The sequence below is a fragment of the Pomacea canaliculata genome, linkage group LG3 (genome assembly GCF_003073045.1).
Source record: "Pomacea canaliculata isolate SZHN2017 linkage group LG3, ASM307304v1, whole genome shotgun sequence".
Classification (NCBI taxonomy): Eukaryota; Metazoa; Mollusca; class Gastropoda; order Architaenioglossa; family Ampullariidae; genus Pomacea; species Pomacea canaliculata.
This window is the reverse complement of record NC_037592.1, coordinates 31,055,622-31,071,902: the sequence shown is the minus strand read 5'-3', so window position 1 is coordinate 31,071,902 and position 16,281 is coordinate 31,055,622. Positions and strand designations below refer to the sequence as shown.

At 40.1% G+C, this 16,281-nt stretch overlaps 2 protein-coding genes across 2 annotated transcripts; both read left to right on the top strand.

Annotated features, from left to right (window-relative positions):
• The first annotated feature begins 7 nt into the window (after window positions 1-7).
• Window positions 8-7,902, top strand: LOC112560893 (CD109 antigen-like). Its single transcript, XM_025233001.1, has 13 exons — window positions 8-25; window positions 2,073-2,595; window positions 3,139-3,323; window positions 3,634-3,806; window positions 4,310-4,335; window positions 4,627-4,819; window positions 5,266-5,336; window positions 5,499-5,627; window positions 6,070-6,109; window positions 6,478-6,559; window positions 6,808-6,913; window positions 7,050-7,314; window positions 7,766-7,902. Exons 4-12 carry the CDS (start codon window positions 3,671-3,673, stop codon window positions 7,251-7,253), a joined length of 987 nt encoding a protein of 328 aa, XP_025088786.1. The 5' UTR covers window positions 8-25; window positions 2,073-2,595; window positions 3,139-3,323; window positions 3,634-3,670; the 3' UTR covers window positions 7,254-7,314; window positions 7,766-7,902.
• LOC112559614 (C3 and PZP-like alpha-2-macroglobulin domain-containing protein 8) lies at window positions 7,341-15,444 on the top strand. The gene is made up of 14 exons (XM_025230949.1): window positions 7,341-7,346; window positions 7,766-8,095; window positions 8,594-8,692; window positions 11,113-11,175; window positions 11,638-11,838; window positions 12,135-12,284; window positions 12,519-12,638; window positions 12,843-12,900; window positions 13,234-13,360; window positions 13,726-13,843; window positions 14,216-14,329; window positions 14,544-14,630; window positions 14,835-14,966; window positions 15,305-15,444. Exons 1-14 carry the CDS (start codon window positions 7,341-7,343, stop codon window positions 15,335-15,337), a joined length of 1,638 nt encoding a protein of 545 aa, XP_025086734.1. The 3' UTR covers window positions 15,338-15,444.
• Window positions 15,445-16,281: the final 837 nt, after the last annotated feature.

Here is a 16,281-nt window from a genome sequence, read left to right as displayed (position 1 = left end):
GGCATTTGGGAGTTAAAGAGGACAAGTAAGCTGTTTCTTATAACTGTTTTAATTAATTACGCAGAAACAGATTTCCGGATGTGCAGGAGATATATGGGATAGGAAATGTTTATTCTAGATACAGCGAAACCTGGATGTTTACACGGTTAAATATTTGGTTATTCAACTTGAGACAGCGCATCCACACAGCTCGAGTTCTCTCTCCACTTGTCCATGTCCCTATTGCGCAAATATTGAGACAAATATTTTTTTGGTTAAATAAAGGCCCGAATGTTTACCGAAGGTCGAGAAAGAATGCGGGGGAGGGAGCACACATGGAGCTGACTGCTACACGAGGTCAGTCTTCAGTTTGTTTGGCCCAGCAAGTAAACGGGGTGGATGGAGGTACCCGGTGAAGGTATCGCTGTTTGCGTCTTTCTCACCTGATCAGCACCTGGGGTACGAGTTCAGAACAAGGCTGCGGAGAGAGGTTTTGTGGCCCTCAATTACACATAAGGTCAAAAGGTTAGGACGACAACTTAGTGCACCCCCCCCTCCGTTTGTTTCTTTTATAAAGTATTTTGTGTTATTTTGTTCAACTAGCTGGCAGAACATTTTGAGTGTGAGAGGTACAGATACATCGTTGTCCGCGAGTGTCTACAATATTCTATTATTATTTTTTTCGATTTCTAACATTCGAAACGCAATCCCAGATGGAGTATCGTATAAGGATCATCAGTGGAAATGAACTGAAGATGTTAAATAGTGTTATCCCCGCTTTAAATGAGGAAAAGAAAGATAAAGAGCAATAAAATGAAAGTTAAAAATTTAGTTGATTTTTTATTTATGGAGTTTGCTCTGTTCGTCTTTCTTTCCTTCTTTCTTGTTTTTTCCTCTCTTTTCTTTGTGTACTGCCAAGAACACAGTCAGTCCTAACCTCAACTCTTGCTTTCTGTGTTTTTTTTTTTGTCAGCTTGTCTTTACATCTCGGTGAGTAGGTGACTAGGTTTGGTCGTCTTGAGTATGTTAAATGTTTTCTGTTTATGTAAACTCCTTGCAATGTCAACTTGTGTCCTCGTCTGGGTGTTTGACTGGGGCTTAGTGTCAGAGATGAACGGTTTACCTTGATTCAAACATTTTTTGTCTTTTGAATTTGTTTAATGAAGCTGGCAGAGGATGGAAGATACTAACGGTTTATACATGAATGACTGGTGGAGACTTAAGTATGTGGGTATGAAAGTAGGGGTCAACAGAAGGAGGCTGCGGTGTAGTCGCACAGCTTTAATTTTATTCTGGACGAAATTTGTTCTTGAAGCTGATAAAAATGATTACAAGAGCAAGTGGATGGAGTTAAGGGGATGTCATCTTATAATGGTCTTACTCGAGGAGTGATATCAATTATTTTCTCCAGAGTCAATGATCATATATAATTTTGGTCGTAAATATGTCCATTTGGTAATGAAATTTTTAAAATCCTTTCTTGAGAGATTTTATGAGACATTTAAAAAGTCTTTTTTAGCGACTGAATTCTAACGTGTAGTAAAGAATTTCTTGTAGAGCACGTTAATTCTTATGCTGATGTGACCAGCCAGAAAAATGTAAACAGCTCCCTTTTGTAGTTTTTATAAACAAAACAATGAAACTATCGAGCACTTCTTTAGGCAATGTACATTGATTAAAGATTTTTGGATACAACGATGGAGCATGTTGAATAATTAAAACTATTTAGATAAATTTATGTTATATTATATGTTGTAAGTTTTGGTAGTAGTAGAATTAGTAATGTTGATATAACTTTGGACTTCATTATTATTTTAACTAACGTTTTTCGTGTATAAATGTAGAATTTTGAAGTCCATACCTAAAGTGGATACCTTTATCTCTTTTATATTTATCATGAAACAGTGTGTGGCCTCTATCAGTAACAAATAATTATCTTTCCAGAAACAGTGACTACAGCTCATTCGTGTTATTTTTTAATTTTTTAAATGACATAATAATATTACTGTTAGTATCCTTGACAGTTGCCTAAATGTGTGTGTAATACAAAAGGTCACAACCCTGACAGTTTATTGCATTCCATGTTTCCTCAGCCTCCTCGTCAGCCAGTTGTTCTCACCCTCTACCTCAAGTACAGGTTTGGCGAGAGAGACACAAACAGCGACACACAGGGACAGTCGACACCGCCTGTGACCTCCATACCCCGCGTACCTGTCAGGTCAGATGCAGCAAAGACTGACCTCGCGTGCTCTTACCTTCCATCACTAGGTCAAACCCATCCTTTCCTGCCCACCTTCATTAAAGCCTTTCCTACTTTCTGTTGTCAGCCTCCCACGTCATCCCCGCACTGCAACTGCTTGTCGTGAAAAAGAATCCAAAACAAAAGACAGGTGCAACTCGGTGATTCAGTGACCTACTTACGACACGTGACCTGCCGCTATGTACAAATGCTATAAAAGCGTTGGTGTCTTACGTAACAGTCCGTAGATTCCACCGCGGCCAGGTGCGTGTTTTTCTGGGGACATTTGAACAGCAGTTGAACTTTGAGGGACAACCTGCGACACTTGGCAGAGAGCAAAAGTGTAGGGGACCCTTGAAACGAGTCGACGGCCGTTGGTGAGTTACTATGATTGTTATCAGAACATTGCTTGTTGCCACCAAAGAAAAACAACTATAATTGACAGGCAGAAAGTCAGTTTCTGCAATTGCAATATGTGCTTTTTTTTGAAAGAAATCTGTTATTAAAAGAGTTCATAGTATTGTTATTGTTGCTGTACTGCTACCACACACGCCACCAAAATTAAATCCGCTGTGAACATTGATCACTGAACACCTAGCTTGCCATTCACTGTGAACCGCTGGGTGGAGTGGTTAGACTCCAATACTGGAGATTCCTTATCAGTTCCCAACCTAAAAAAAAATCTTCCTGAAAAATGCGTTTTTACTGTGTTGACTTCCATTTGCATTTTAGTTGAAATTATCTTGCTTTTTAACAGACCAAATTTCTCACTGATTCATTAAAAGAAAACTGAAACAAATTATCTTAAGGAGAACGAATTTGGACAGGTTATTTTTCAAAGGTGCAAAAAAAAAAAAAAAGAAATGTGGATGATTAAAGAATGTTCATATTTGTGCTCTTTGGTTTTCTTGTAATTCCAGTCTCTGAGGGCGGTAGGTACTAGAACTGTGAGGAAAGAAAGAGAAAAAGCCACAGAGGACATTCAGTTGATGAGACTCGCATCTCACGTTTCTCTGTAGTAAGATGGCTTTGTCAGTGGTCTCCTTTGTGCTGCTGCTGTCGCTGGCAAACTGTGTGGTTGGTCAGGAAACCTAAAGACGAAACGGTAACGTATTTTTTAGTTTTGCTTTGTATCCTAATTGTTTTTATATTATTGATTATAATTAATCAATATAATCAATATAATCAATAATAATAACTTCTTCTAAGCTTAACCGAGTAATCTTTAAAAACAATTTACTTTGTAGACAGTTAATGAGTGTTTTTGTGAGTAATCATGATTACTAACAATTTCAGAGTTAAACTTCTTCAGAAAACCAGAAACCCACTGTTTGACTGTTGTTTTATTGAATATATCACTGATTTTTAAAATCTATAATATTTTATTTTTCCTTGTATATTGATTGGAATTTTAGAAGTAATGCCACCTACTGGGTAACATTTCCCTCGCGCATGCGCCGTGGCATGCCAGTGCCAGTCAGCGTGCGGCTATTGGCTCCAGGTGCGAAGTCGACGGTGCAGGTGACTTTGCGGAATTCAACAGACGGGAGGGTCCTTTCATCAGCGGAACCTCAGGTGGTGACAGGAGGTGAGTGACCACCCTTCTCAAGCCGACACGCCATATTCCGTTCTTAACTTTTTTTAATAGAAAAAAATGGCTTGCAACTCTACTTGTTAAGGACGTATGATTGATTTGTTTTACTTTCCTTGCTGGTAAGATGAAGAAAAATTTTACTGTTATCATCCTCTTGCTATACAGAGGAACAAGAAGATATGTCATCCATATTGTACCCAGAGAACTTAAGCAGCCTTGATGAAACAACGAGTGAAAAGCTTGTACAAAAATAATTTTTAGGGAAAAAACCTTGCCATTCGTGACTGCCATTCTCTTGGTGGGTCAGACATTAGCCTAATGTGAACTTGTAGACAGAGTCAGGAACATTCCAATAATTCTTTTATAATAATATCCGAAAAAGCTGTTTATTAAAGATTTTTTTTGACTCACAATAATGTGATGTTATCTGTTTGTAAATACTATGAAAAGACTCACAAATAATCAAAATTTACTTACTAAGTTATTTGTTGTTTCAGGCTCCCCATCTGTGATCAATTTAATGGTAAGTAGATATCTGAATTATTGTAAATTAATGTCAACTTAAGGTTGACAAAGATTTAGTTCGCGAAAAAATCTGACTTTTGTTATCTGAGCCACTTTAACGATTTAAAGGCGATGATTTTGCCGCAGAAATATTTATTTCCATATGAATTTCCGCACGTGTGTGTAATGTCTGAATTTGTAAATATGAAGCTGTTGTGCTGTGTGCAGTCTCATCATCTGGGAGTGACATAACAATGCTATTGTCTCATTACCCAGTGCTGTGACATAACAATGCCATATCCTTTGGCAGATCCCCAGAGATGTTCCGATCCCAGACAGCGGCAATCCTTACTTTGAGTGGTTCTACCAGCGACAGTTCGAGATCCGCGTAGTCGCGACAGGTGACGTCAGCTTCAACCAATCAGGGGGCCTGATACCGGAGAAGAAGAGCTGTTCCATCTTCGTGCAGACTGACAAGGCCATCTACAATCCAGGAGAAACGGGTTGGAATTCATTGTCTCGTCGGAATAATGTCATCTTTTGAACCAGAATGAGAATAGCGCGTGTCAATAAGTACAAATAGTATTAATAAATAAAAGATTCTGCCTTCTTCATCTGGCTCTGTCTCAATCATTTGCATTGTCAGCTTCAAGAGCCTGAAGAAAATGTCTTGATATGACATCACATCCTAAGTGAGCCATCAGGAAATTTTATTTTAAAACTTAATAAATAATTATTCATAAGATCAGATTAGGTTATTCTTAAACAACGGGTATAGAGAACTTTTTCCAAGCACAGTTGTGGTTTTCAATGAATCAACTAATGCTGATCCCCATACATGTGTGAGACTTTTAGTAGCGTTTGTCCCCTAAATTTGTTCTCGTTCTTATATTTGAATGCGATAAAACTATAGTATTCCGTCTTTTTTTTAAAACCAATTCTTTTGCAGTTCGTATGAGGATTCTGGCAATGAATCCTAACCTCACTGTGCTGAATGAGCCTATGAGCGTATCTGTCAGGGTAAGTAACTCTCTCTTTTTTTCTCTCTCTCTCTCTCACACACACACACGTGAACTCACATCTTGTCTTGGTAACGTACGTCCAAAGAAAGCATCCTCTGAGCTACAGACAGAACTTCGTCTTGCTATGTTCACAAACTGTGAATGATGTGTGCTCGTGCAGAACCAATACACCAGTATGGTACGCCAGTGGACGGGTGTGTCGGGAAACAACTCTGGAGTAGTGGAACTTAGCATACCGACCTCTGACCGTCTTGATCTGGGCGTGTGGACAATCGAGGTTCAAGTGCTGGTAAGTTTTATTCACTTCACATAGATGATGAGAAGTTTTCGACGAAGAGAAATAAAAAGCAGCTACAATACGGCTTGTAAGCAGAGGCGAGTTTATTAATTTTCGAAAAGATGACAATAAATAATGGCGGACTGACCGGCAGACCTTAATCAAATGGCTAAATATGATGATACAAACTTATTTTTGTGTGGATGTAGGGCATCAACAGTTCAGTAATCTACTTCATCCAGATCTTTTATGTGTGTGCATATATAATTATATATAAAGATACGTTTGTTTATGCAGTGAGCTAGTCCTAGAACTGTCTTTGACCCTAAAAAAGGACAAACCTTGGATGATAGCCATCGCTCTTGGATTTCAGTCAGTTTATTTTCAAATTTTATTTCTAACTATGAGAATTTGTAAGTCTTGTATTCATAATCATACCTAATCTTGTCCTCAGGGAGTGAATAAGACAAAGACCTTTATTGTCGCAGACTACGGTGAGTCCAGTTAAAGTGACATAAAAAGTAAAGAGAAAAAGTTATTATCACCATTGTTTCCCCTTGTCTACGTGTCTAAAACACCGAAAGATGGAGCCAAACAATTTTATTTCCGCCTCCTTGACTTTACATGTAAGATCAGAAACCACTTTCTGCTTGGGCGATCATATGCCTTTTAATGTGTCCCTTCTTGTGTCCTTGCAGGTACTCAAAAATTTTTCTTGAAGTCAAATTCCTGAATTATGGGTCGGATCAGTATCCACATATTAACTTTGTATTAATTTGAGCTACCGTTTGCACACATCATACATCTTTATAGCGAACTGCTTTTTAAAAACTATTTCTAAATACTCTGAAATCTGTTTTAGTGCTGCCCAAGTATGAGGCGAGAGTGGACGTGCCATCCAGCATCCTCGCCACTGACCCTGTCCGGGGAACAGCCAGTGCCAAGTGAGTTGTCCCCTCCTATGAGTGATCGCCCTTACGCCGCGTTTTGTCCTTGTATGTGTGCGTGTGAGAATGAACATCTTAAAATATCCCTTGTGTGTTTTTGGTATATGAAAAGACTATACTCTAAGACTATTCATGTAGTCTGTTGTTAAGAAGTGCATCATCATAATGATGTATGGCAATATTTTCGTTACCCACTCAAATATAAGTTCACACGAAACATTCACATATATTTATATTATATACAGGTACACTTTTGGCAAACCATTGGTAGGAGCAAAGGTAGAAGTGACAGCAAAGTTTAAGTACTACTGGGAGAAAACACCACAACCAAACATCTCGCTCAACGGAACTGTGAGTAAACATTTCTTCGTCTGTAAAATGTCGCACCTCTGATCGTTAAGATCTGATTTTCATCCTTTCTTTCTTCATTGACACTGACACAATAACTCACCAAGTCTTTGTTTTGTGCTTGCTTTTATTCTGACAGCTGGATTCCAAAGGCGAGTTTCCATTTACCTTCAACACCAGCGATCTTGTCGAGCTTGTGAATAAGACCTTCCCAGGCAGGTTTATCGGGAAAGAACCGTTTATCGACTACACCATCATACAGATTATCGTCAACGTCACGGACCCACCACAGGTCTACAGACAGAGACCCAGGCCGAGATTGAGCCTAAAAGTTTCTGGCTAAAGTAGAGTTTCTACCTATCTCTTCTAAGAACTTTAAGCCGGGGCTTCTGTACACCGCCTACGTAAGTGTCAAAAGATGATCCTCGTGATGGCAGTGAGAGAGAGAGAGAGAAGAGAGAGAAAAAAAGAGAAAGAGATTCCAGTATGTAAATATAATGTATAGAATAGAGTTGAACATCATAGTTGGCGTATTTCTATGTGATGCTGTGCTGACACGCTGTTATTTCTAAATATTTTATCCACACCCGTGTTCTTATGACCTCAGTTTGTGTCTATGTGTCTCTAGGAAAATGACAAACAGTAAACATCGGCCGTCTGGTGAGGCAGTCTCCGGTATTGGTCCGAATGTTAGGTTGACTGATTGACTTGACCGAAACTGTCCGGTCTCAAAAGCTTTCACTGCCGAATTACCAAAAGCAAACCTTAATTATGTAAGTCATGTCGAGTGGTTAAAAATAAACATCGAGGCCGTGTGATGTCACGCGCTGATGGCACTTTGACCTCTGTGTGCAGCTGCTAGTGACGCGACACGACGGAACCATCTTCACGAACCCAGAGTCGGTAACCGTCGACTTTGAGATAACCATCTTGAGAGCCAACAACACTGCCACAACTACCACCAACACCACCACCAACTCCACCACCAACACCACCAACTCCACCACCACCACTCTTCTGCAGTCGTCAAAGGACCAGAAAAATATCCCCGTCTATGGCCACCCATCATTCTATGAGATACCCGAGTTCTCCGAGCAGTACAAAGAGAAAAAAACCTTAACCGTGAACGGATTCCTCTCCCTTGAAGTCAACGTGCCAGAAAACGCCAAGAGGATCGAGATACTAGTGAGTAGAGCTCACTCCGCCGGTCACTACTGCACATTGTGGGCGCCATCTCAGTAACTAGCATCGATCATCAGTAACTAATAGTACCACCTTAACTAATAGTCGGTCAGTAACTAGTGTTAACTCATTAAAAAGCATTACACATTAATAACTAATAGTATCTCATTATCTAGTAGCTGGTCAGTAACTAGTGTTATCTCAGCAGCTAGTATAGTACACCAGTAACAAATGGAATCCCATTAACCAACAATAGTTCAGTAGCTAGTGGTATCTCAGCAATTATTATAGTGTAACTAATAGTATCACACAAACTTACAGAAGTTAAGTAATTAGTGTAATCTCAGTAACTGTTATTGTATAATTATCAATTAACCATTATAATAGAGCACATCGGTAGTTAGTAAAGTAGCAGTAACTGATTGCCGTTATGTAGGAAATCCTAGTATTTCAGTAAATATCGCCATCTCAGTAAGACTGACCATTGTGATGCTGATGCAGGCAACAGTGATGAACATGACAAGAGGTGTAACAGTGTTGAGGTCAGACTCCCTCAGTGGCAACTTCCTGCACCTGCTTCTGACCTCACGGAATCCGGAAGTAGGTTTCTTGTCTTTTATTTTAATTTTCTCTCTTTTATAATTTCATCGAGAGTCACATTACGTTCAAGAAAAATAAAGAGAAATGTAACAAAAAAAGCTGGAAGTGTTGTCTTTAAATAAACATGTTGCGAATAATATAAACAGCACCTGTAATAAATAAAAACTGTTTTTTAATTGATTCTAGAATGGGACCTCATCATCATCATCATTCCTTGTTACTCCTCAAGGAGCATAGGGCCGCAACAACACCTCGCCAGCGAACCCGGTTTTGGGCAGCCCCCCTCAGTTGGGCCCATGTGGTTCCGGCAGCCTTTGCCTCGCTCTCTACTGATCTTCTCCAAGTCTGTTTTGGCCTTCCAACTTTTCTCTTCCCCTGCGGGTTCCAGTCAAGTGCCTGCCTGGCAATGGTGTCAGCCGGTTTGCGCAGGGTGTGTCCTATCGCCCACTTGCGCTTTTTGATGTCTTGACTAGTGGCATTCTGGTTAGTTCTTTCCCACAGGCTGCTGTTTGAGATCCTCTCAGGCCATCTTATTCTCAAAATATGGCGAAGGCATCGGTTTGTGAAGGTCTGGAGCTTGTTGTTGATGGTGTTTGTCACTCTCCAAGTTTCAGAGCCATACAGTAGACTGCCTTCACATTGGTGTTAAATATGCGGGTCTTGTTGCGAAGGATAATGCTCGGGAGTTCCAGATGGCGCAGACTGTTGAAAGCATGCCTGGCCTTGTTTATGCGGCTTCTGATGTCTTCGTCCGCTCCACCATCCTTGCTGACGATGCTCCCCAGATATGTGAAGCGGTCTGTTTCTAGGATGTTCTCGCCTTGAAGTTGAATTGGAAGTTCTTGCTTGTTGTTGAATTTCATCACTTCGGTCTTCTTTTTGTTGATCTTTAAGCCGGTCTTTTCTGCTTCCTCTGCTAGTTTGCTCAGTTGGTTTGTGCATGCTGCTGCCGATGAGATAGGAGACTAATGTCATCTGCAAAGTCCAGGTCTTCTAGCTGTTTAGTGAAGGTCCACTGGATACCGGTGTTGTTGTCTTGGGTCGTCTTGCGCATAACCCAGTCTATGACATCAGGAAGATTGTCGGTGATAGTATGCAACCCTGTCTTACACCAGTCTTCATTACAAAAGGTTTAGTGAGTCTGCCATTATGGATAACTTGGCAGGATGAGTCTTCATACAATCCCTGGACGATGTTTATGAATTTAGGTGGAATACCATAGTGGTTCATCAGTCTCCAGATGACATCCCTGTCTACACTGTCGAAGGCCTTCTCAAAGTCCACAAAGGTTATATAAAGGGAGGATTGCCATTCGATGGACTGTTCTATGATGATACGAAGGGTTGCAATATGGTCAGTGCATGATTTGTCTTGGCGAAACCCTGCTTGTTCTGGTCTCATTCTCATGTCTAGTGCCTTCTTCAGTCTCTCTAGTATTATCCTTGTCAGGACTTTGCTGGGGATGGACAGCAGCATGATTCACCGCCAGTTGTTGCACTGGGACAGGTCTCCTTTCTTTGGAAGTTTGACCAGGTGGCCTAATTTCCAGTCTGCTGGGATTAGCTCTTGTTCCCAGATCTTGTGTAGGAGGGGCTGTAAAATTGTTGCTGTTGTTTCTGGGTCTGCCTTTAATGCTTCTGGAGGTATGCCATCCGGGCCTGCTGCTTTGCCATTTTTCATGCTTTTGATAGCTTTGATGATTTCTGTCTTAGTGGGAGGGCTGGTGTTGACGTGAAGTTGTTCAGTTGCTGGTGGTATGACAGGTAAGGATGGTGGATGAGGTCTATTCAGCATCTCTTCGAAGTACTCCATCCAGCGGTCTCTTTGCTCTGCATCATTTGTTATGGTCTTGCCGTTTTTGTCTTTCACTGGCTTGTTTGAGTTTGCGCTCTTGCCTGACAGAGTTCGTGTTATTTCATATAACCTCTTCATGTTTCCCTGTGTGGCTGCTGTCTCTGCTTCCTCTGTTAGTTCATGGGTGAAGCGTCTCTTGTCCTCCCTTGCCGACCTCTTCACTTGGCGATTGGCTTCCCAGTATTTCGTTCTGAGACCTTCTTTCTCTTGCTGGTCTTGGCACTGGTTGAGCTTCTGTTTCAGTCCCTTTCTTGATTCAATCTTTGCCCAGGTCTCTTGGGTTATCCATTCCTTATGTTTTCTTTCCCTCTTTCCTAGAACATCTGTACAGGTTGACTTCCAAATTCTTTTGAGTGTTGACCAGTGTTCTTCCACAGATTCTTCCGACAATCCTGAAAGGGCCTCGTACTTATTCTTAATTTCACAGTTATAAATTTCCCGTGTCTCCTTGTTCTTGAAGTACTGGGTATTGAACTTGTGAATGGGACCTACAAGTAAATTATTTATAAACTACATTGACTTTTAGTAAAATGTGTTGAAGTAATGTGTTCTGTTCTGTTTCGAAGGTGGGTCAAGTAGTAGAGTTTACAGCTCGCACCACAGAACCAGTGAAGAGTATAACCTATCAGGTGAGTGTACACACATTTTTTTTATTTTCGCTCAAATCAGTTTATTAAGAATAATTAATAATAATAAAAACATGTGGATAGTATCTCAATGCTCTGCGCACGAAAGACTGCAAATGAACCCGAGACGAGATCTGAACCCAGGACAAGCAATCTTCACTGTCATGGTGACACGCGCTAACCGTTGCGCCGTTGGATTGGTTGATCTGTTGCGTCATAAAGGAAAAGCCAAACCAAGCACTAACCGTCTAGCCTCATCCTTTATTGAGTGATTTTGTAAGAAGATAAAATTATCCAAGCTATTGAAAATCGGAATAATTAAAAAAGAAATAAGCTATTGGTTTATCATTACTCAGTGTTTCTAATAATACAGAAAAATCCTTGTTGGTATTTTCTGGTTGGATTCGCTCTTGATGCATTTGCTTTCAGTCTCAAAAAGGATAATGGTTTTTATCTCTGTTACAGGTTTACGCAAAAGGGACGATGGTTTTTGAGTCCGAGGTCACCTCCCCCGTGGAGGCCGGCAATCAAACGTTTTCCATCTCATTCACACTCACACCGGTGATGGCGCCCCACTGCCGCGTTCTAGCATTTTACTTGCGAGACAATGGCGAAGTAGTTCCAGACAGCTTGTCCATCAATGTAAAGGCTACTTTGGACAACCCAGTAAGTCACAATTTTAAATAATCATAATTTAAACTTAATAGAGCGAAGTGATGCTCATGTTCTGACCAGAGAAACCTGTATTCCATTAATAAATAGGTTTTGAATACGGTAACGGTGTATAAATGTGTTTCAAACCTGATCATTTGTGATAGACTACTGTATGAAACGAACATACGAATGCTAATGCAACCCTGTACTGATATGAAAAAATATTACTTATGCGCGTGCCCTTGGTGACTCCAAAACTTCCCAAGAACTATAAGAACAATTATGATTCCGTTTTGACTGTTTGACAGGTAGATGTCGGGTTTACCGCAGAAACAGCAAAGCCAGGAGACACGGTCAATCTTGTGATCAGCGCCAAACCTAACACCACTGTTTTCTTGCTGTCTGCCGACAAGAACGTCCAGCTTCTCAAGTCTGGAAACGACATCACACAGGAAATGGTAAACACATGCTTTATCTGAGAACATGCATTGTTACACTAGATAACCATTTACAATTTACTTGAGTGGACACTTGTTAGTATAGTTCACTACAACATATTAACTTGATTGACTTGATTGATCGCAATTAAAACTCAATGAGGTTTTGTAGCTACAATAGCTAATCCCAGGCAGTAGCTACAAAGATGCCACAAGAGCTGACAAGATGCTGACTACTTTGTAAACTTGTTTCAGATCACCGAAGAGCTTGTGTCCTACGACTACAGTTTCATGTTTTACGGGTTCTGGTACGACATGTTCCTCAGCGGGTTTCCATACCCTTCAAAGGGTTCCGATGCTAACAAAGTGTTCAAGGTAAGTCTGCTATTTTTGTTTTCTTCACACTGTATACATTTTGTTATTGTTTATTATTCATGTTTTTACTGTCTTTAAATACTTTGTTATATTCTTGTGTATACAGTTTACATTGGTATTTTTTTTAACTTTCTCTTGACAGATTTAAGTTCGAATAGTCGAAGCGTTTACAGTTCTTACAATATTTACCCCCATAACTTGCAGGATGCTGACGTGGTTATACTAACAGACGGATTAGTGTACGACAATCAATATACAAGATGTGAGTGCCACCTAGGAATACGATTTTAAATATTTCTTTTTAGTTTGAGTTTCTATGGATTAAAAGTCAATTAGAAACCAATTTCTTACAAGATTTCCATATTGATCTTACTTTCTTTTTTGTACTTTGATTTTATTCTTCTCTATATTTAATATAATGTGTTAAGGATTTTGATGCTTTTATTATTGGATTTTCTTGTTAAACAGCTTTGTATCTTTTTTTAATACCAGGTTATACTCATCTTAGCACGTGCGGAGTGGGCCCCATTTAACTTAGGGCTCCGGTGTCGATGGTCATAAGACAATAATTTCAATCATCTTGCCGATATTGCAGATCCCAATTTCGTGATGGCGTCTTTTCCAAGGAAAATTGTCCAAGCTGCCGTTTCTCCTGTTTCCGGTGTGAGAAGAATCAGCAAAAATGTTCCAGAAACATGGCTTTGGAATATGGTCACTATTGGGTATGTCTAGGAAATCCTTCTGGATTATTAATCTCTCTTCTACCACCTGTCGCAAGGACAGAGCAGACTTACGTGTTAACAAGATGGGAAACAAAACAAAAACAATTGTAGTACGTAATAGTTTTGTTATGTAAAACACAGTTTTTAAAAGAAAATCACACGCGGGTCCGGAACTATGAAAAGGTAAAGAATTTATTTTTACAAAATGATAATAGAAATAACTAATTCTAATAACTTGAATAGATATTTTCACTTCTGCGCTTTATGAATTGTAGTTGTATTTTTCCCCTCTTGTCTATCTGAGTGCAAGTATGTTTTTATATTTCTATTCATATACATTAAATGCGTTTTATTTTCTTCTGCAGGTCTAGTGGCAAATACACATTATCAGAGGTCGCACCAAATGCCATCGTTACCTGGCAGACGACTGCCATCGCAGTCCACCCTGTATTCGGACTGTCGGTCACACCCAAGGCTGCTGAGGTCAGTGACCGCTTGTACTTTGGGTATATAGGTATGGGAGAGATGGGTCTCTAAAAGTTGTAGACGTGATTCAGAAGAGACTCATTTTTTGAAGCAAAAATGAGGCGCAAGGGACAGGCTGTCTACAAGTATAGAATATAAAAGTTTTATTATGTCGACATAACTCTCAATTCATAATGTTTAAACAATGGCTCAGGCTCATAAGCACACTAATTTTTCTAACATAAATAATCCTATTCAGCGCTACTGATAAACTTTGTTAATTCGCATGCTCTTCGTTTAACTGACATGGATGTTTATGTGTTTCTGTAAAATACGAGTTAATATAATCGTGTAGCTTACCCTGAACTGACCACGTGACAACATGTGCAGATCACTACGTATCCATCCGTGTTTGTCACCTTGGACACGCCTGACACAGCCATGCGTGGAGAGGACATTTGTTTCAAGGCCTTTGCCTTCAATTATTACAACACTTCGTTAGAGGTGAGTTCATGCCAGACACTCACACCTCATCAAAGGACCAATGAAATGCTGATGTCTATAAGTGAACAGTGTCGATAGCAAGATAAGTTCTTCAGAATTTCTAGCACTGAATTCAGCAAAGCCCAGCAAAGCAAATCAACGCTGCTTTTTTTCAAAATAGGATTGGTGTTTTTAACTAATAAAGGTGTATTCATTTATTCTTTTTTTTTTCTAGTTGACTTTGACGATGGGAAGCATTGATGGCATACAGGTCTCCAAGGAAGGGCAAAAATCTACCAATCTTTCTCACAGCCTCGGCCAAGTAAGTTGTTACAAAACACTGTTGGTACTTCATGTTAGAACGAATAGCAGACCTTCAGTAGAAATCACATAGTGTCTGTAGAAACACACCAATCGTAAGCATGTTCTCTTTGTGTACATCTACACATATACCTACACATTCAGTATTCTGTTCACTGCAGCATCTTCCAGGCTCGACTCTCTTAGCGATCGCTCTTTGTTCCAGGTGGACCCTGACAATGTCCGCGACACGGACTTCTGCTTCACGCCGGTCAAGCTGGGACCCTTGCCCGTCAGGGTCAACCTCACGACAACCTCGGTCCCTGGAGACAGTGTAGAGCAAATAATTCTAGTGAAGGTTAGGGCTACAACACTTTAAGTTTCTTACTTGTTTTTAAATTGATTTCACTATTTCACCAAAAGTCGAAATGTATACATGGTTTCTTCAGTGAACTATAGTCGCTTGCCGCTGTGAGGATTTGTTAACCAACAGAAACTCCATTTGGCGCTCGCACACAGACACAGAGACAGAAACTAAGCTACTATGTGTTCGGATGATGTTTCTCTTTCCTAGTAAGCAGTTTTATGGTTGAGCTATTGTGATAAAGTTTTCCGTTGCCGAGGATTGCTATGTGCTGCTATTATAATGAAGTTCCTCACTTTAAGTCAGATTCCAAATTGTTTCTGGTGTTGCAGCCGGAGGGCAAGCCGAAGGCCGTAAAGCAGTGAGTCCCCTTCTCACGTACCCTCCACAGAACATCCACCTAGTGACTTAGTTCAGGAGTCACAACACATCTCTGTCACCATATGTTTCGGTATTAAAAGTCTTGAGAATGAAACTGGTGTTTTATTTTGGATGATGGGCTGTTGATTACTAAAATCGTCCTTGTTTATTATGTTATCTGCTAATCTTTGGCCCACCAGTCCCTTATCAAACTATTCTAAAGGTTGTCGTTAACTGAACTGGTCTTTATTTTGTGCATTTTTTCATTTCTGCGGGTGCTGCATATCGTCCACCACTCCATCTTTTAATAATAGATTCATTTAGATGACAAAACCTGAGATTATTTCCTTCACAGCATCTTGCATGTCATCTTCCAGCACTTGGTACTTGGGTTCTTTTGTTTCCGTTCATTAACACTTTACCGTCCACAATCTTCATGTGTTACTGCTTTCACAGAGAGAAATGTTCTGACATGGGCTTTTTTCTTTATTATAATTACCGCACAGTAGGATGAACGGAAACATACTAATTTTACAATGCACAGCACAGCCAAAGAACTTAAATATATTTCAGATGGTCGAAGAGAGTGGCATGAAATAAATAAACTGAGCAGGCGCAGCCCAAGACAAGAGAGGAACACAAACATAGTAACGGACCACTAGTCTTGTCTGAAATCTCTTGAAACATTCCGTTTTTTTATTTTAAAGAGCTGACAACTCCTAGTGTTTGCTCCTGGGGAACGCCCTCCGTCTTTTCGCCTGGGGCATTTAGAAAAATAATTAGCCTGGGCAACAATCCAGGCTTTTAAAAATATTGCAGCAGCACGATGATTGGCACTGGCAAGACAAAAGAGAACTAATACAGTACTATTACTGTTACTTGCGGAGCCTTATGCCCAACTGAAACAACATTTCGAGTCATGTGATTTATCGCTGTTAATCATTTCTTC